Raw genomic sequence first — 21,246 nt, 5'->3', positions numbered from 1 at the left:
GTACCCCAATCAAGATCATCTCCTACATACACTTGTTCATCTTCATGATTTTGGGGGGCTCCGGTTAACCATTCATTTGCCTCGTCAATATTATCCAACAAAATTGGATCAATGGTATCGCGAGCTTCATAACGTCGCCTCAATGTTCTATTGTATTCAATATACCCTAGATCATTGAGACACGATAGCTCAAGCCTATTCCTTTTCTTGGAGTCAATCTGCGCATAAGTTGTTTAGATTAATTAATAGATACTAATAATAATACGATATAGAATATATTAATATAATAAATCTGCTTCTTACATGCTCAAATACGCTCCAATTTCTCTCGCATCCAGATGCACTACAAGTTAGGTTTAGTACTTTGATGGCAAACTTTTGCAAGTTTGGAGTTTGATGTCCAAATTGTATCCACTATTCAACTGTAGAAAAATATTTTAAAAGTTAATAAGTATAAATCAAATAAATTAAATTAAAGCTATAAGGATATCTATATTAAAGTTAGTTACCTGGCGACCTTATGTATCTGGCCCTACTGGCCGCATGTAAACCAAATAGGTCATATGCTTGTAAGTACCTACCAAACTCCTCCCCTATTTGATCTATCATCGCTCAATCGGGGACCAACTTCTCAAGACATTGATGGTATCCAACCCACACCTCTGAATCCAAAGTGTCATCTCTAGTGTTCTTGTAAAATAATCCCGGGTTCAGAAGATGGCATGCTGCATGCAAAGGTCGATAGTTGATTCGACCACCTGCTATCAATAATCTCAAAAACTTTCTCATATTTCCTAACATCTCCCTCAAATGACGCTTCAATAGTCTCTTTGGCTCTATCCATAATTTCATAAAGATAGCCTATTGGTGGTTTTCTCTCCCCGTCCACCATACGAAGCACCCTAATCAAAGGACCGCCAACTTTAAGAGCCCGAACGACATCATTCCAGAATGATGGAGAAATAAGAACTTTGGCAGTTTCTTTCCCCGCAGCTTCCTTTGCATATCTATTATCTTTCCATTCATTTGAAAGAACTAGCTTTCTCAAGTTTTTTTTTTTGCAAGTAAAAACTATGTCAAGTCAAGAAAGCCGTTGCAAATCTGGTCTTGGCCGGTCTCACTAAATTTCTTTCATTTGTGAATTTCCTCATCAAATTCAACAACAACGGCCTCTGACTGATGTATGATGTAAGAATATATCTTGACGGCCTTACTGAAAACTGTAAAAGTAACAATAACAATTTTATAGTTAATACTTAATAGGACATAAGTATAAATAAAGTTAAAGCTTTAAAGATAACTATATTAAAGTTACCTGAAGCATATGGGTTTTCCTTGAATATGTCACCAAACATCAAGTTGATACAATGGGCAGCACATGGAGTCCAATAAATGTGTGGATACATAGCTTCCATCATCCTACCCGCACTAACATTCTCACTAGCATTATCTGTAACAATTTGTACAACATTTTTTTTTCAATTTTATCAATAGTCTTTCTAAACAAGCTGTACATTTTGCTTCCATCCGTAGAAAAGTTGCTAGCATCGTAAGATTCAAGAAAAACACCCCCTCTTTGAGAGTTCACCAACACATTTATGATCATTTTTCCATTCTGTGCTGTCCATTTATCCATCATAATGGAACATCCAAACTTGTTCCATTCCACTTTATGCTCCTCAATAATTTTGTCTATCTTCTTCACCTCTTTTTTAAGATGAGTTACTCTAACTTCATGATAGCTAGGAGCCTTCATTCCTGGGCCATATTGTCCTACGGCCTTAATGAATTTATCAAAAGTTTTATAGTTAACACAGTTGAAAGGAAGCCCTGTATCGTACATCCATGCTGCAAAGGCACTTACAACGCGATCCCTCAAAAATCTTCTTGGCTTTTAAACCTGAACCAGAATCACCTTTTCCCTTTTCTTGTTGTTTTGCCGAGAAATAAAGATTGAGAGGACCTTTTGTCACCGTACGTGCCGTTGATGACCCACTAGAACTATTTGAAAATATCTTTTGAGTTTTTTTTGTGGGGAAGGGGGAGGGGGGAGGTTTCCCATTTCATCATCTTCATCCATTTCATTATCTTCATCAATTAGATTCACCGATGCTTCATAATTCATTTGAGTTATTGTCACATTTTTCTTCTCAACAAATGCTTTTACTTCCTTCCTAACCTTGGGCGGACAAAGAGGACATTGTACTACATTTTTAAATCCACCTATCAAGTGTTGCTTGTGACGAGTTATTCCACCATGATATGTTTTTTTCACAAAACACACATTTAATTGCGGATCTTGATGAGCCTTGTATAGCATTATTCCAAGCTATATCATTTCGTTTATTACTATCGGATGACGCCATTTCAATGTTGTTTTATAGAAAAAAAATTATCAAGTCAATATGCAATTAATTCTACTCTATAAGACTATAAGTATATAACCGAAAAACAGAGCAAAAAAAAAAAAACAGAGCCTAAAAAGAGACTCTACTGCCTCTGCTGCTTGCTCGAAACAGAGCCAAAAAAAAATATAAGAGAAGAAGAAAGAGGAAGGGAAGAAAGAAGGAAAGAGCCTCTGCTCTGCTCTGCTGGTCGAAAAACAGAGCACAAAAAAAGAGACAAGAAGAAGAAAAAGGAAGAAAGAAAGAAGAAAGAGTTGATCACTAAAGAAAGAAGAAAGAAGAAGAAAAAGATAAAAAAGAAGACAACAATGGTCGAAGTCGAACTGTCGAAGAAAAAAAGAAGAAGACAACAATGGTTACTGTCGCTGAAATAGAAGAAGAAGAAAGTAGAAGAAGAAGAAAAGAAAAGAAAGAAACATACCTGGGTTACTGTCGCTGATGGCTGATGATGGTACAAGATGAATCCCAAGCCCTAATTTTTCTGTTGCTAAGAAAAGGTCGCTAAAGGAGAAGAAGTGAAAAACCCAAGCCCTAAACTTGTATTTTAATCTCTGTTGGTCGCTGCCTTTTCTTCCTTTTTTTTTTTTTTTTTTTTTCCAAATAGCGTCGCTTCACAACGCCACTCACCTCTCAGCACCTCTCGCTACACAGGTAGAGGCGCGCGCCTTTTCTGAATCGCAATGCAACAGAGCAAAATGGCGATACTGCCTTGCGTCGCGTCGCCACACGCTATTAGCGACGTAGCGCTCGCTATTTACAACACTACTCCATCAAAACACCTCCTATAGGGTATCATTTGAACCACATGTATTTGTAACCTTTAAGAAAGTGGACCTTTGGCCTAATTTAACCTCAAAACTAGCTCGTGAGGTGAAGATCGTCCAAGATTTATAAAGAGACAACAACCCATTCCCTTAACCAATTTGAGGTAGTCCAACAATCGAGCATTGAACTTTTGGAGTGTGGACAACATAATATGAGGGTCCAACGTTTGGTAGACCAAGTATAGGAACGGGTCTTTCTTTGATTCCATGTTATGAAAATGAACCTTGGGCCTAACTTAACCTCAAAAGCTAGCTCATTTGGGGAAGCAGGCATTCCTACCTTATGACTATTTGGACTATAACAGTTTCAGATCATCCAAACCATTTAAGGAGACAACAACCATTCCGTTAACCAATGTGGGGCCCAGTGTTGAACATCAGAGCGTTGACAACATAGAATAGGGGCGTAATCAGGTAGACCACAGATAGGATTCTCTGGCTCTGATAGCATGTTAAAAAAATGGATTTTGGGCCTAACTCAACCTAAAAAACTAATTCATAAAGCAAGGATTGCCCAAAGCCATATAAAGAGACACCATCCTATTCTCTCATTCAATGCGGAACAGTCTAATGATCTTCACATTTTTCATGACAACCTTTACTTAGATATAATTCCACGACCGTAACAAAGGCAATTTGTCTGTCAACGATGTATGAAGGTCTGTAAACTTGTTCTCGAGATTTGTATTGGGCAATTGATCAAAAGCATCTTCATCTTTCTTTTATCTCTTTATTTCTTTCTCAGAACTTGGTGATATAAAATCACTTGGTTTAGTTCAGTTCTTTACCCTTCTACTCTCTTAATTGTGTTAGCTTATACATTTCACACTTTCCTTTTTCTGTTTGTAATTTTGGAATTAAACTTTTAAAGCTTACTCTGGGACTCGTTAAACGCCTCCTTAGCTTCTATCTTTGTTCTCATGTACTCTTCAAATGCTTCTCCATCTTTTGCTATTGGTAAGTTTCTATACCACTCTTTTTTCACTTTAATAATCTTTGCACGTTCTCATCCTACCACCATGATTCTAGTCATGAAGCCCTCGGACTAACTTGTTACTTTTTTAATGTAACATGCCATTGCCTTCCACACACTATTTGTGTTAGCTTCTAAGCCTCGTGCTCTCCCCTTCAATTGCTTGTCCTTAAATGCTTTTGGTTTATGCCTTCTAGTGTCCACCAAATTGTGGTTGAATGTAACTCCCCTTTTTCCTCTCTAGTTTTTTACTTCACATCGAGGATCGCCAGTCTGTGTTAGGTGATTACAGCTTCTCCCGGTATACCCTTGCAGTTTTTATTTGTGGCCCTTTTACTTTTTTTTTTGTAAGAATGAAGTTTGTCTAACTGTTGCTGGCTATGGCTATCAACTCTTAAATGTGATCAAGTGTGATCCCCTGTAGTTAAAGTAGGTGGTACAACAACAACAACAGACCCAATTTAATCCCACAAGTGGGTTTTGAGGAGGGTAGTATGTACGCTGACCTTACCCCTACCTTCAAGAAGGTAGAGAGGTTGTTTCCGAAAGACCCTCGGCTTAGGAAAGATAAAAGAAAGGGCAACAACAATCACATTAGTTATAAAAGCGAAGCAAAAATACAAAGATACAAAACTAAAAGTGAGTATTGTAATCAGAAGGCCGAAACGAAAGCAACGACAAGTAATCACATAAATCAAAGAATACGAAAGTATATAAATAACGCTAACTCATGTACTAAAGCTACCATTACAGACAAGGACAATGCTAGGCTACCTATTCTAACCCTTTACCTTTATTCTCAACCTTCACACCTTTCTATCCATGGTCATGTCCTCGGTGAGCTGGAGCAACGTCATATCTTGCCTAATCACCTCTCCCCAATACTTCTTCGGCCTATCTCTACCTCTCGTTAGGCCCTCCAGGGCCAACCTCTCACACCTCCTCACTGGTGCATCTGCGTCTCTCCTCTTCACATGTCTGAACCTCCCGCATCTTGTCCTCCACAGGGGCCACGCCCAGCTTATCCCGAATAACTTCATTTCTAATTCTATCCAGCCTGGTATGCCCGCACATCCATCTCAACATCCTCATTTCAGCCACCTTCATCTTTTGTACATGGGAGTTCTTGACTGGCCAACACTCAGCCCCATATAACATAGTCGGTCTGACCACCGCTCTATAAAACTTACCTTTAAGTTTAGGTGGCACATTCTTATCACACAAAACACCTGAATCGAGCCTTTATTTCATCCATCCCGCCACAATACGATGTGTAACATCCTCGTCGATTTCCCCATTCCCTTGTATAACTGACCCAAGGTATTTAAAACTGTCTCTCCTAGGGATGACTTGAGAATCAAGCCTCACTTCTTCGTCCTCACCTTGAGTTGTCCCACTGAACTTGCACTCCAAGTACTCTGTCTTGGTCCTACTCAACTTGAAACCTTTAGACTCCAGGATCTGCCTCCAAATCTCTAACCTCCCATTAACACCTCCTCGCGTCTCGTCAATCAGAACAATATCATCTGCAAATAACATGCACCACAACACCTCTCCTTGTATATGGCGCGTCGATAGCCAAGGCAAATAGAAATGGGCTGAGGGCTGACCCCTAATGCAACCCCATTATAACTGGAAAGTGTTCTGAGTCCCCTACCACGGTACTCACTCGAGTCTTAGCTCCATCATAAATATCCTTAATAACCCTAATGTAAGCAACAGGAACACCTCTAGCCTTCAAACATCTCCATAGAACCTCTGGGCACTTTATCGTAAGCCTTCTCTAGGTCGATGAACACCATATGTAAATCCCTCTTCCTTTCCCTATACTGTTCCATCAACCTCCTAACAAGATGAATAGCTTCTGTAGTCGAACGTCCTGGCATAAATCCGAACTGGTTTTCAGAAATATCCACAATCCTCCTCAACCTCAGCTCCACCACCCTCTCCCAGACTTTCATAGTATGACTTAGTAACTTGATGCCCCGGTAGTTGTTGCAACTTTGGATATCCCCCTTATTCTTATACAACGGGGCCATCGTACTCTATCTCCATATTTCGGGCATCTTCGTCGTCCTAAAAATGACATTAAATAACCCAATGAGCCACTCCAAACCCGCCCCATCCACGCTCTTCCAAAATTCAATGGGGATCTCGTTAGGGCCGGTCGCTCTCTCCCTGCTCATCTTACACATAGCTCCCTCAACCTACTCAGCTCTTATACGCCTACAATACCCAAAGTCCCAACGACACTCAGAGTGTTCTAAGTTGCCTATCTCAATGTTCCTATCCCCCTTTTCGTTCAAGAGTTTATGAAAGTAAGTCTGCCATCTATGCCGGATCAGTGCCTCATGCAACGAAACTCTGCCGTCCTCGTCCTTGATGCACTTCACTTGGTCCAGGTCACAAGCCTTCCTTTTTCGCACCTTGGCTAACCCGTACAACTTCTTATCCCATCATCTACCTTCGAGTTCTTCATACAAGCGTTCAAATGCAGCGGTCTTGGCCGCAATAACTGCTAGCTTCGCTTCCTTCTTAGCCATCTTATACCGTTCCCTATTCGTCCTCTTCGCCTCCTCATCCACGCTCTCCAGAAGCTTCAGATATGCCACTTTCTTGGCCTCCACTTTACCTTGAACCTCAGTACTCCACCACCAATCCTCTTTACGACCACCAGATGAGCCCTTCGAGACCCCCAATACCTCTTTAGCAACCTCCCTAATGCAATTCGCAGTCGCGGTCCACATACTACTCGCGTCCCCACTACTCCTCCATGCTCCCATAGCCAACAACTTATCTCCCAACTCCTGTGCTCTGTATTTTGTCAAAAATCCCCACTTGATCCTAGGTAGACCAAATACAACCCTCTTTCTTCGCTTCCTCATGATCTCCAAGTCCATGACCAGAAGCCTATGCCGAGTCGTGAGGTTCTCACTCGGGATGACCTTACAGTTCGCGCACAGACCCTTATCAGACTTCCTGAAGAGTAGATAATCAATCTGGGTCCTGGCCACCGAACTCTGAAAGGTGACCAAGTGCTCTTCCTTCTTCGGGAAACTAGAGTTAGCAATCACCAAATCGAAAGCCTTAGCAAAATCCAACAGGGACGTACCACCTCCATTTTTAACTCCGAAACCGAAACCGCCATGCACGTCATTGTAGCCCCCAGACGTTGCCCCAATTTGGCAATTGAAGTCCCCTCCTATGAAAAGCTTCTCAATGTGCGGAATACCACATACAACCTCGTCAAAATCCTCCCAAAAACGCCTTTTGACCTCCCCATCCAACCCCACTTGAGGTGCGTATGCACTAATCACATTTAGAGTAAAACCCCAATAACTAGCTTAATGCCCATCAACCTGTCGTTCACCATCCTAACCTCCACCACGAGCTCCCGAAGTTCCCTATCAACCAAAATACCTACCCCGTTCTTGCCCCCCACGCGTCCAGAGTACCAAAGCTTAAACCCATCTACATCCCGTGCCTTATCTCCCACCCATCTAGTCTCCTGTAGACAAGCTATATTGACCTTCCTCTTATGGAGAATCTTCGGTAACTCTACAGACTTACCAGTCAAAGTCCCTATATTCCAAGACCCAACTCGCAACCTAGAGGCATCCTTACTACCCTTACCCCTCTTGCCCCCTACACCCCCACCCCCCTGAGAACCCCTCCGAGGACATGATCTTACCCTGCCATCATTCAGTACAGCCACTATAATCTAATACACTCTACGCACAAACTATCACAGAAGTAGCGACGAACTAATGATCTAAAGGCACAGAAGTATGGGCTCGGCTAATGAACTAGGGATGATATTAGCAGCAAGGTATGTGAGACTAAGTACCCTAAAGAGTGCTAAAAAGGTTCGTAAACAGATGCAATTGAGCTAAATAGATTAACCACGATTAGAGCACAACGACTAATAAAGAACGCAGTAGAAGCAAAGCAACAGATAAGAGCAAAGCAACAACAAGCTAATAGGCAATGTACAAAAATTTAAACTAAAATACCAAATCGATACTACAAGCAAGAAGATAAGTACTCTACTAGGACCAATGCACGAAACTACAAACAAACAAATATGCACTGTTATCTAAAGCAATTCTGCAAGAATGAAAGAGAAAGGAGACAGGAGATCCGGAGGTACCAACTCCAGGTGGATAGAACCTGGATCACCGATTTGGATGTCGAGGCGTTGCTGTAACATTGGCCTTCCACTCACTCCCACATGCCTCCTCTGCCCTGGTCTTTGCTGTTCTTCGCCGGCACGAGGGTTTCACTCGCCTCTTCTTGATATTCTCCAGCAGTTTGATAACAGGTTCGGTTTCCAATGTCGTAGCTGCTGCTGCACGGCAGAATCAAATCCCAGATTCCACGCGCCTAACTCTGCTGCCAACCGGCTGTTCCCTCTCGCCGGGGCGTGAGCCTCACGCGACCTCTGATTGTAGCCGGAAAAATATGTACCTGCACACAAAAGCCAAGCAAGCAGGCTTCCAAACAAGAAGAGACGGCGCTGTCACTGTTACCCCAGAACTGGTCACCGTCCAGATCTGGACCCAAACAGTCGCCGGCGGTGGCTACCACAACAAGAAACAGAAAAGAAAAAGAAGGGAAGAGGCGAGAAGAACAAGAAGATCAGAAGAGAAGATAGGAGAAGAGGAAGAGAAAGGGCTACTTACCTGTTGAAACCGGTGACTCGCCAGAGGAGGTGGTGCTAAGGACCCAAACAGTCGCCGGCGGAGGGGTTAGAGGAGAAAGGCGATAGAGAAGAGGAAGAGACGAGAAGAAGAAACAGAAAGAGAAGGGCAGAGGCGAGAAGAACAAGGTCAGAAGAGAAGATAGGAGAAGAGGAAGAGAAAGGGTTACTTACCTGTTGAAACCGGTGACTCGCTGGAGGAGGTGGTGCTAAGGACGGTAGCGTTTGGTCAGTCAAGAGAGCGAAGAGAGAGAGGGTGAAGAGAGAGTAATAGAAATGGAAAATGTTAAAGTAGGTGGTACCTAAACTTAAATCATAAATTAAGTGAAACTCTAAAACCGGCTTTCATTTTCCATTCCTAGCACCATAACTATATTCCCACGTATTTATCCAAAGCCATCACTATATTTACCCACTTGTCCATTCTGATTCCTCAATAAAGACCTTTTTGGTCATTCAGATCCTTTGGACCAGGATATCTGTATCTTTTTCAGATTTTATTTTAAGTTGCCTCATCGAATCTTATTTGCAGAATAATAATTATGTCTTGTCTCCTATCTGCATAGTAGTCCATGAGATAATCCTATCAATTCTGTTTACTGCTGCAACTTCATTCTTATGTTTTCGTCTTACAATTATTCTCATCCTTTTCTGTTTTTATACCACAAATTTGAAACCGTATTGTATTGTAGATCTCTCTGGCCTTTTCCCTTTTATCTCTTGTAGACATGCAAGATTAACTCTTCTCTTAGAGATATCCACCAAGTCTATTGACTTCTTTGTCAACGAGCCTATGTTTCCACCTATCTGAATCTGACTCTTTTTATATATACATATATATTGTATACACCAATATCCAACTACTTACTTTGCACGATATATTATACTGTTTGGTTTTGTCTTCGTATGCATATAAAAAAAAATAGTATGTTGCATTAATCAGATTGATGCTTAAAAGTAAAAACTAAACCCTTAATTCAAAAGGAGTTCAAGGACACTCATGATGCAATGCCTAGTTCCTATTTGTTTGACTATGATCTGCGTTTGTTTCTGACCAAGCTTCCTTGAAGAATGCAGGTGGTTGGTTGCTGAAGTTCGTGAAAGTATACCTAAGGTAGCTGCTGAAACTCAGTCAAATCTTCCTAGTATCAATTTGACTGATTTCCATTTCTCTTATTCATGACGGGTGCTTAATTCTGTGAGCACTGCATGTTTTAGGACGACTTTTATTAAGTTTCCAACTTTTCTTGCGTCTTTTAGCTCCTTTGATCTTGATGTCTTCCAAACCTGCATCATGAGAAAGCATTGAGAATTCTTGTCCCCATGTACTGGAGTCTTTTTGTTTCCTGAATATTTTTGGTGCAGTCATTAATTCCTATATACATATGAGTTCTCCTTTTCAAAGTCAAGAAGATTTTAATATTTTTGTATACAGTTTGCACACGGGGTTTCCCCTTCTCCTGAAATTATGGAGAAAGTATGCTCTAGTGCTAGTAGGTACCAGCTGGTGCTCTGATTTTGGTACTGTTTCGTGTTTCCTGTAAAAAGGAAATTTTCTTTGGTAGGTCCCTTACAGAGAAAATTTAAAAAATTTGAATAAATTTTGAAAATAATTGGAAAAAGAGTTTGTGGAAATGTGTTTGGATATTTGTAGCTTCTTTGAAGATTTGTGATTGTTTTGTCCGTGAGTCTTTTTTTTGGAAAAAATCTTTGGAGAACACTCTCAAAGCAGAACTTTTTTTGCTTTGATAAGTAAAAGTAACACTCTTAAATCACAACTTCAAAAAACAGTTTCAATAAAGTTTTTTGCTAAATAAGCTTCTGAAAACTTATTTGATGTGCTTCTCTAATGTATGTACTACATTATTTAAACATCATAGGAAACTCAGATAGTGCTCTTTATCTTTAATTATCAATTTTGAAATGCTTGGAGTCAACATTCTGAAAGCAGGCATAATCCTTGAAATAGCCAGACGCATGACGATCTATACAAAACATATTAGCAGTTAATAACAATTATTGCAATTTTGTAAGCTGAAGCCTGAGAATGCAAGTCAATTTTTGCTGCAGATATGGCTTTTTGATGTTTTTGAAATATTACTGTGTTTCTTTAAGATATTACAGAAAAAATTAATCGAAGGTGTGTTTCTGTTATTCCCTGAAAGTTGTCAGAGAACACTCATTTGCATGTTTAAATGTTATAACTATATGAGACTTCATTCTCATCTTATGAGGTCTTGAACTTTAGTAGGACCAAGCCGATGCTGTACGTTTTTAAGTATCACCTGTTTGATGCAAAATTTAAATTAGCATGTGTTCATGGATTAGTTGATCATACATAGTTGTTGAAAGGAAAGGCTGCAGCAACATGTAGAATTGTTCTGATGGTACACGAACATATCGTACTCCTTGAGTCTAGTCTGTGATTGCAGGTGCTATTCCCATGTTAGCAGAAATTATAAAGATTCAGGCATTCAGCAAACTATCTTCTTTTCCGCCACTCATGTCTCTTATGCTTGCTCTTTTAATTCTCTTCACTTATTGTCAATAATCTGCTTTATACGTTCTCTTATTTTCTTTTGTTGTGATATTAATGTTTTTCATACCTTTTATTTTCATGAAGAATTTTCTTTTAAGGTTTTAACAAAATCTTGATAAGTTATAATGTTGTCTAATCAGGAACTAGATTTTTTGGTTGAGGCCAAAAACAGCGTAAAGTGTATGGATAACTTTCGGAAGCTATCTCCTCGTATTGCAGACTACGTTTATGCCCCAAGGGTATATTGGAATTTAAGCACATCAAAGCTGTTAACCATGGAATATATGGAGGCTGCGCAAGTAAATGACTTGAAGAACATCCAAAGATTTGGAATTCAGCCAATTGATGTTGTAAAGTTGGTAAGTTGTTTGATTTCATTTATGGCAAGCTTTCATGGATCCTTGGTCAAGATGCTTTATAGCTTTCATTTCTAGTATATTGCAATTTATGTATATTGGTCATGTTTTTTGGATGCATCATGTCCCAAGGGTATAGTTGCCCGCCTTTTCAGTTTTCAATGTTCAAATAGATGACTTCTGAGGTACCTGGATTGACTTGGTCTCTCATTTAAACTATCATGCTATTTCGCATTTCTACCTATGAGAAGGCACGGGAGAAAATATGTTATTGATATTGGATGATAAATACAATACAAGAGGTCCCTATTTATAGCTATACACTACAAAGAGATATTACTCCTCTTCCAATGTGGTACAAGACTACACTATATATATCTATAAACTAACACTCCCCCTCAAGCCGGTGCATACACATCATATGTACCGAGCTTGTTACACATGTAACTAATACGAGAACCAGTAAGAGACTTAGTGAAAATATCAGCTAGTTGATCATTCGACTTTACAAACTTTGTAACAATATCTCCTGAAAGTATTTTTTCTCTGACAAAGTGACAGTCGATCTCAATGTGTTTAGATCTCTCATGGAACACCGGATTTGACGCAATATGAAGAGCAGCTTGGTTATCACACACTAGTTCCATCTTGCTGATTTCTCCGAACTTTAACTCCTTGAGCAACCCTTGAGCAACTGCTTGACCCAAACTAACTCACACATCGCCATAGCCATGGCCCGGTATTCGGCTTCGGCGCTAGATCGAGCAACTACATTCTGTTTCTTGCTCTTCCACGAGACCAAATTACCTCCTACTAGAACACAATATCCAGACGTAGAACGTCTATCAAAAGGTGATCCTGCCCAATCAGCATCTGTGTACCCAACAATCTGCTCGTGGCCTTGATCCTCGAATAGTAATCCTTTGCCTGGAGCTGACTTTATATACCGAATAATGCGAACAACTGGATCCCAGTGACTATCACATGGAAAATCCATAAACTGACTTACAACACTCACCGGAAAAGAAATGTCAGGTCTAGTCACTGTGAGGTAATTCAATTTGCCAACCAACCTCCTATATCTCGTAGGGTCTCTAAGAGGCTCCCCATGTCCAGGCAGAAGCTTAGCATTCGGATCCATAGGAGAGTAAATAGGTCTGCAACCCATCATTCCAGTCTCCTCAAGAATGTCTAAGGCATACTTCCGCTGTGAAATAACAATACCTGAGCTAGACTGAGCGACCTCAATACCTAAAAAATACTTCAATCTGCCCAGATCCTTAGTCTGGAAGTGCTGAAAGAGATGTTCCTTCAGATTAGTAATATCATCCTGATCATTACCAGCAATAACAATATCATCAACATAAACCACTAGATAAATACACAGATTAGGAGCAGAATGCCGATAAAACACAGAGTGATCAGCCTCACTACGAGTCATGCCGAACTCATGAATAATTGTGCTGAACTTACCAAACCAAGCTCGAGGGGACTGTTTCAAACCATATAGTGACTTGCGCAATCTACACACACAACCATTAAACTCCCCCTGAGCAACAAAACCAGGTGGTTGCTCCATATAAACTTCTTCCTCAAGATCACCGTGGAGAAAAGCATTCTTAATGTCTAACTGATAAAGAGGCCAATGTACAGCAACCATGGACAAAAAGAGACGAACAGATGCTACTTTAGCCACGGGAGAGAAAGTATCACTATAATCAAGCCCAAAAATCTGAGTATATCCTTTTGCAACAAGACGAGCCTTAAAACGATCAATCTGGCCATCCGGGCCAACTTTGACTGCATAAACCCAACGACAACCAACAGTAGACTTACCTGCAGGAAGAGGAACAAGCTCCCAAGTGTCACTCGCATGTAAAGCAGACATCTCGTCAATCATAGCATGTCGCCATCCTGGATGAGATAGTGCCTCACCTGTAGACTTAGGGATAGAAACAGTGGACAAAGAAGATATAAAAGCATAATGTGGTGACGACAGACGATGATAACTTAAACCGACATAGTGGGGATTAGGATTAAGTGTGGATCGTACACCTTTGCGGAGTGCAATTGGTTGACTAAGAGGAGACAAGTCCGCAGTAGGTGCAGAATCTGATGCGGGGCGTGAATCACCTGGGCCTGATGCTGGATGTGGACGACGATGATAAGTCAAGAATGGTGGAGCTGCAGAAGGTTGAACTGGATTATGTGGAGGAACTGGAGCTATAGGTGGTGGAGCTACAACCGGAGCCGTAGGTGGTGGAACTGGAGCTATAGGTGGTAGAGCTACAACTGGAGCTATAGGTGGTGGAGCTACAACTGGAGCTGTAGGTGGTGGAGCTGGAGTGACTGAATCTCCAAAAGATGAAACTGGTAGTACCTCAGAAATATCTAAGTGATGACCTGAACCTGTGAAGTATGATTGGGTTTCAAAGAAGGTAACATCAGCGGACATAAGGTACCGCTGGAGGTCAGGAGAGTAGCATCGATACCCCTTTTGTGTTCTCGAGAAACCCAGAAATACGCACTTAAGAGCACGAGGAGCTAACTTATCTGTTCCTGGAGTAAGGTTATGGACAAAACAAGTGCTTCCAAAGATACGGGGTGAAAGAGAGAACAAAGGTAAGTGGGGAAACATAACAGAGAATGGAACTTGGTTCTAGATAGCTGAAGATGGCATACGATTAATAAGATAGCAAGATGTAAGAATGGCATCCCCCAAAAAACGCAACGAAGCATGAGATTGTATGAGTAGGGTACGAGCAGTTTCAATAAGATGTCTATTCTTTCTTTCAGCTACCCCATTTTGTTGAGATGTGTACGGACAAGATGTTTGATGAATAATCCCATGAGATTTCATAAACTGCTGAAATGGGGAAGAAAAATACTCTCGGGCATTATCACTACGAAATGTGCGAATAGAAACCCCAAATTGATTTTGAATTTCAGCGTGGAAGGTCTGGAAAATAGAAAACAGCTCAGATCGATTTTTTATCAAAAATATCCAAGTGCACCTGGAATAATCATCAATGAAACTGACAAAGTAGCGGAATCCTAAGGTGGAACTAACCCGACTAGGACCCCAAACATCTGAATGGACTAAAGTAAAAGGTGACTCTGCTCGATTATCAAGACGCCGAGGGAAATGAGAGCGGGTATGCTTACCGAGTTGACATGACTCACACTCTAGAGCTGACAAGTGAGATAAACCAGATACCATTTTCTGAAGTTTTGACAAACTGGGATGTCCCAACCGTTTATGTAATAAATCTGGTGAATCAGTAACAGGACAAGTTGTAGAAGGAAGACAAGATGTGAGTCCATGTGATTTAGCAAGGATAAGGTAATAAAGTCCATTTGATTCACGCCCGGTACCAATGATCCGCCCCGTACTGCGTTCCTGTATAAAAACATGGTCATCAAGAAATAAAACAGCGCATTTAAGTAATTTGGCTAAGCGACTAACAACTATGAGATTAAAAGGACTATTGGGAACATAAATGACTGAATCTAAAGGTAAGGAAGGAAGTGGGCTTGCTTGACCTATTGCAGTTGCCATGGTTTGAGACCCATTGGCCATTGTGACTTTTGGAAGAGATTGAGAATACGAAATAGTAGTGAAAAGAGATTTGTTACCAGAAATATAATCTGATGCACCTGAATCAATGACCCAAGATTCAGAGGATGAAGATTGGGAGAAACAAGTCACGCTATTACCTGTTTGAACAACAGAAGCTATCTCAAAAGATGTCTGCTTACATGCTTTATACTGAAGGAACTCAATATACTCTGCTAAAGAAACCATCCGACTATTCAAAGCATCGGTTCCCATGTCGCTACAATTTGTAGTAGTAGGGTTAACTTGAAATAGTAGAAATAAGTAACTCCTGTGAGAAAACTGAAGAAATAGCTTGAAAAACACTGTTCAAAGCAGGAAAACAGAACATTGTTCTGCGCCGGAAACACTGTAGCTAGCCGGAAAATTCCAAAGTTGTCGGAATTTGTTGTAACCAGGATGGATAGACTCGGAATTCCTTTGCGAGCAAGCTGTCCTGAAGAAATATTTTCAAAAAATGGCCAGAAAGGTCACTGTTCATGCCGGAAAAATATAAAAGTGGCCGGAATTTGATTTGAATTAGATGGGTAGGCTCGGAATTTTGAGGAGAGCACACTGTCCTGAAGAATCTTCGCGAAAAAATGGCCGGAAAGTGGCAGGAACCCTCGCCGGAAAAGTTGTTGCCGGCGCGTGGAGGAGCGTAGCGGCTTTTCTGCCGGATAAAATTTCAGCGGTTGGTAGTCGGAGGGTGATCTACCTCGTGGTGGTGTTGTTTTAGCACAACACCGACAGAAAGTAACTTTCACTTAGACAAGCCTTAGGTCACCGAAAAAATTACACGATGACTAAGTTCTTTCTTCCCGGTTAACGCTAGAATGACGCACAACGATCTTTTCTCACTAATGCTCTGATACCATATGAGAAGGCACGAGAGAAAATATGTTATTGATATTGGATGATAAATACAATACAAGAGGTCCCTATTTATAGCTATACACTATAAGGAGATATTGCTCCTCTTCCAATGTGGGACAAGACTACACTATATATATCTATAAACTAACACTACCTTACTGGGGTATTTCATGACTTGACGCGAGGACCTTTACTTTTGGTTAATCATTATCCAACATTATGTTTAATTTCTGTTGATTTTTCTTTGATGTCTCTATCTCATGACATTCTTTGAAAAGATTAAATCAATAGGTGTACATCAGTTTCTCTGATATAGTTCATACTTTTCATTTGAAGTAATTATAAAAAGCTCATTATGCCACCTATGTAGGTTAGTGAGACCTTTGCTGAAATGATGTTTAAACATGGTTTTGTGCATTGTGATCCACATGCTGCAAACTTGCTAGTCCGCCCTTTGCCTTCCAGCCGTAGGAGCATTTTTGGTAAGCCTTTCATCTCTCTCGTAATATTGTTATGTTTCTTGATGGAGTTGGATCGTATTTATACCTTCTGTCTATCCAAGGAATTTCAAATTAAGTTCGATATTGCTGAAAGTTGTCTTTCCTTTTGCTTTAATGAAAAGTCTGTAATTCAATTATCCAATGTTGAAATATCTTAAACGTATCATGCATTGAAGTTATGTGCACTTGTCTTACATTTTCTTTCTAATATTTTTCTTACCATTCAAACTCATTCCAAATTATTGGATTTAAGGAGATTTAGTTTTGAGTCCCACAAAGTCTAGAGAGGCAAATTGGTTGCAGTTTTTGGGTTATATCTGTGGCACCATACCTCAAAGGTGAATAAACTGCTGTTTGCTGTGTCTGCCTGCACATAGGTTAGGGAGGTAAAGCTTTGTCAATACGATGCATGTGAGCCATCTTGAAGGATGGAGATAAGGTGGGCATGGATGGGTATTGGGGGACTTATCTCCACCCACCACTCTGCCTACTGGAGATACTTCACCTCCAAAATTGCAAATGCAATTGTTCTAGGTCAAGCTATAGTTACTATGTGAACCTAAAAATGATCCCATTTGGATTTGGTTGAGGGATTTGCTTGGAAAGAATTGATTTTGGATTTGGTTTCCGGAAACAATTGTGTGTATTTGGATTTAATTTTAAAAAGATTTGGTTTTGAAAAACTTCTGTATCTGGATTTCAGTTATAAACTTCTGAAACATTATGACTGAAGCCTTAAGACATTGTAGATGTTGGTTAAAAGATCACGAGAAATATCAACTGAATATCTCTATTTGCTAGCAACTTGGTCAATAAACAAAAAAGGGAATCTCTTTGTTGGCCATATGAATTGAATAAAAGGGTAAGGAAAGAAAAGAGGAGAAAGGAACTGTCCGGCCATAAAGTCTGGACAAGGGCGGATATCCAAAACTTAAGCAATTGTGATACCAAATTGAGTTGTTCACCCCCCAAAAGTTGGTTTTAAGTTTGTTTATAAGCTTTTTGAATCCAATCACCATGTTAGGATACAAACAGAGCTTAACTGTTCATTACGATGAAAGATTTAACATTTACAAATCTATGGAAAAGACATGGACCATCAACTCATCCATCCCTGGTACCCTCAGAACTGTCAAACCCTACCTTTACTTAGGCCGAAGTAGATCATGCAAAATGGTATGAAAGATCAGTGAAAGAGGACTTGATCCTGATGTTTTCTGTTTGTTTTTTGGAGCACAATTCTCATGCCAACTTGTATAAATGGCTTATGAGCATCGTGATTAGGAACTCTTAACCTCTTTGGTTGTTTTTTCCCCTTCGAAATCTCTAGTATGCGGGTGTATCCTTTTTGTCCCTTTGCTTCAGTGAAACCCTTTAAGATCTCATAAAAAATGCGTATTTTCATGCATGTATGCCATGTGTTTCCTTGTCCCTCACCCTGAAAGTGTTCGGACTAGGAGCAGATCCAATTTAGGATCCAAAAATCTCCTTTTGCTCAGGAATGGACAAGGTGGTTCTTCAGAATCCACTCTCCAGTTACGCGTTTTAATATTCTTTCCACTCTTTTAATCAGTCCTGAGATGAGCTTTAATGGTTGCCAAAAAAGATTCAATGTCTGCTTGAGCAATGAAGATGACATTGTGTAGTTTCTTTCTCTCTATATTTATCCATCTTGCACAGGGAGGAGAAAACCCCAGTTGATACTTTTGGACCATGGGTTATACAAAGAACTTGATTACAACACCAGAATAAACTATGCTTCACTGTGGAAGGTGAATTGCATATCCTTGATAAGTTGTATATACAGCCGTTGGTTTACTCGTTCTATTAACATTACAATGTGGCATTTACTGCAGGCTTTGGTATATTCTGATGCCAATGGAATAAAGGAAAATTGTGTAAAGCTGGGTGCTGGAGACGATCTTTACGCATTGTTTGCTGGGATTCTCACAATGAGGCCATGGAATAAAGTGATAGATCCTTCAGTTGATCATCTTGTTGTCAAAGGCACGGACAGTGACCGTTCAGAACTGCAGGTGACTTATTCTATCAGTATGGAGCTAGTTAAGATTATGAATCTCCGAAGAATCTCGTCCTAGATTCAGGGAGAAAATAAAATAAGCACTCCCTGAATCTAGGATGAGTTCTTATTTCTCCTTAGCTTTGGCGGCTTAGCTTTATTATCTAGCAATGCAATATTTTCCTTAATTCCTTTTTATTTTTTCTGGATAGTCTGCACGGAATATTTTCAAAAAAGCCGGTAAGTAAAATGGGTTACAGAGATATTTCTGTCATGCAGGCTGATTCATTTTAGCTTTAGCTGAATTTTGTGGGGCAAACATAACATTATAGTACTGTATCATGTAATGCTTGTGTGAAAATTATAGTGCATTCACCTTAACTCCTGTAACTTCTTCCTGTCTGTGCTCCTCTCTTTTTGGGTCTATGTTGAAATAAAGATAGGAAGAGAAAATGATTTGTGACAGAGAAGTCTTATTTACCTTGTAAAACACCAAGTATTCTCTTATTATTTAATATGTCCTAGTGCCTGCTGTCACTGAAGGTCTGAATCTCTCTAATTTCATTTGCTTTTATCAACTATTTCTGTTGTTCCGCAGATGTATGCTTCTCAATATTTTCCGCAAATCACTGAACTACTGAGGAGATTGCCCCGGGTTATTCTTCTAATGCTCAAGACAAATGACTGCTTACGAGCAGTTAATGGGTCATTGGTACGAGTTTATTTTTGCTGTTATTAATATGGTTAGACTAGAATGAAAATCTTACAAACTCTGAGAACCTTCTTTTGTCGGATTCATAAACCAACTTATTTGAAATAAGAAATTCAATACTTCTCGACCCTTATTTAGTTAACTGTCAACCTTCCTGAGACGGCAAATTGAGGAAAAAACTTTCATCCCTTCTCCAAAAGGTTTATTTTTCTTTATTTTTTTTATTTTGATAATGTAAAATCCATTACCCAAAACTGTGAGCCCAATGGTGGCATGTTTCCACCTTGTTCCTTGGTGACTCGAAATCCCCACGTTAGGTGTGGAAGATCAATAGATCATAACCACTAGGCAATCCCTCCCTTGTCTTCCAAAAGGTTTCATTTTAATTGCATCTTAGAAATATATCAGTCAGATTAGTTGCAACACCTTCATAACTAGAACTACCAAAAAAGCTGATTTTAAAGAAACTAGTAAATGAATGTATTCCCAAATTGTTTGTCCTCTCTTGAAAGAATTTGCTATATGAAGCATCTTGTGGATTCTTCTTCGGGATCTTTACATAAATAGCCGGCCGAATTCACTGCTTCCTTTTTTTAGCCGGTACACATGGATCATACACTGATTGTACATGGTTATACACGTACTATACATGGATTACACATATATTATACATCCCCAGGCTACTTTTAGTTTAAGTGATTAAGTGAGCGGCTATTAAGGTTAATTCTTCTTCTTCCCTTTTCTAACCTGACTTCAGGAATTATCAACTGATATTTCTCTCATGCATTATCAACAGGTTCAAGGGCCTTCTCTTGAGTCATTCTTGATCATTGGAAGGGTTTCATCTGAAGCCGTTCTTGAGTCTATGCTGTCGCAAAAGAGGTCGTTGTTATCTTGGATCAATTTTTGGGTACAGAAGTTTTTGTTGGAAGGCCGACTTTGCGCAATGCATATAGCAGTGTGGCTTTTGCAACTTCGGAAAGCCTTGACATTGTGAAAGCAAGTATTGTTCCAATTTTATTGGATGTCCGTGAATGAGCTGACATACTGAAAGCAACTAACAATCAGGAGATGGTAAATCTGGAATTTTGTTATAATTTAGAGAGCGGATACACCGATTCTTTTTCAAACTCATCCTCTCAGCTTGATCTCCCGTTGGAGCAGAGCCTGGAAGATCGCAATTCTTTTGTAATAAGTCGCGTTTACATTTTTTAAGCAGAATGATTCTTTTACAGTAGGAAAGGGAAACAGAAAAATGGATTAGTCCAAAGAGCGGCTTCTGGTTGTACAATCCTTTAGAGGATATCGTAAGATGAGAACATATTTATTGGAATATTGTGGTAACAACATACCCAGTATTATCCCACACTATGGTGTCTCGGGTAGTGTGTACGCAAACGTTACCCCTACTTGTGGAATATTGTGGTAAGTTGGCAATAAAATGTGCAATTTTTGTTTTTTGTTTTTGCGACTTTAGCTCTCACGACATTAACTTTTTGAGTACTCCTACTCTTGATGTTTGTACCCTCACGTTTTTTTTGGGGGGGAGGGGGGTGCTAACTTCTAATCCTTGTAGCATTTCGTATAGTTTCATGGGCAATATTGGCCCTTTGCTGTTTTAACAGGTGTACCCTTGGAATAAACGACAGTCTGTTTTAGCTCCCATTCCTCCCCTCTCAGAGAGATGCAATCAGTGACTTGTCATCCTGTGAGTTAAAAGAGATGAAGAATCATTTAACGTATTTGA

The 21,246-nt window shown here is 40.0% G+C and overlaps 1 protein-coding gene across 1 annotated transcript in view; it reads left to right on the top strand.

The window, feature by feature from the left end:
* LOC107765341 (putative ABC1 protein At2g40090) overlaps positions 1-20,959 on the top strand; it is a 35,826-nt gene extending 14,867 nt beyond the window's left edge. Inside the window, exons 6-12 of the mRNA XM_075252179.1 lie at positions 9,979-10,015; positions 11,581-11,799; positions 16,638-16,749; positions 18,448-18,539; positions 18,624-18,803; positions 19,386-19,499; positions 20,296-20,959. Of these exons, the coding sequence (XP_075108280.1) occupies positions 9,979-10,015; positions 11,581-11,799; positions 16,638-16,749; positions 18,448-18,539; positions 18,624-18,803; positions 19,386-19,499; positions 20,296-20,496 (955 nt within the window). The 3' untranslated portion in view covers positions 20,497-20,959. The remainder of the gene's footprint in view (positions 1-9,978; positions 10,016-11,580; positions 11,800-16,637; positions 16,750-18,447; positions 18,540-18,623; positions 18,804-19,385; positions 19,500-20,295) is intronic.
* Positions 20,960-21,246: the final 287 nt, after the last annotated feature.

The sequence above is a fragment of the Nicotiana tabacum genome, chromosome 4, assembly GCF_000715075.1.
Source record: "Nicotiana tabacum cultivar K326 chromosome 4, ASM71507v2, whole genome shotgun sequence".
NCBI classification, from domain to species: domain Eukaryota; kingdom Viridiplantae; phylum Streptophyta; class Magnoliopsida; order Solanales; family Solanaceae; genus Nicotiana; species Nicotiana tabacum.
Note: the sequence above shows the minus strand (reverse complement) of the source record. Positions and strands in the feature narration are given on the sequence as shown.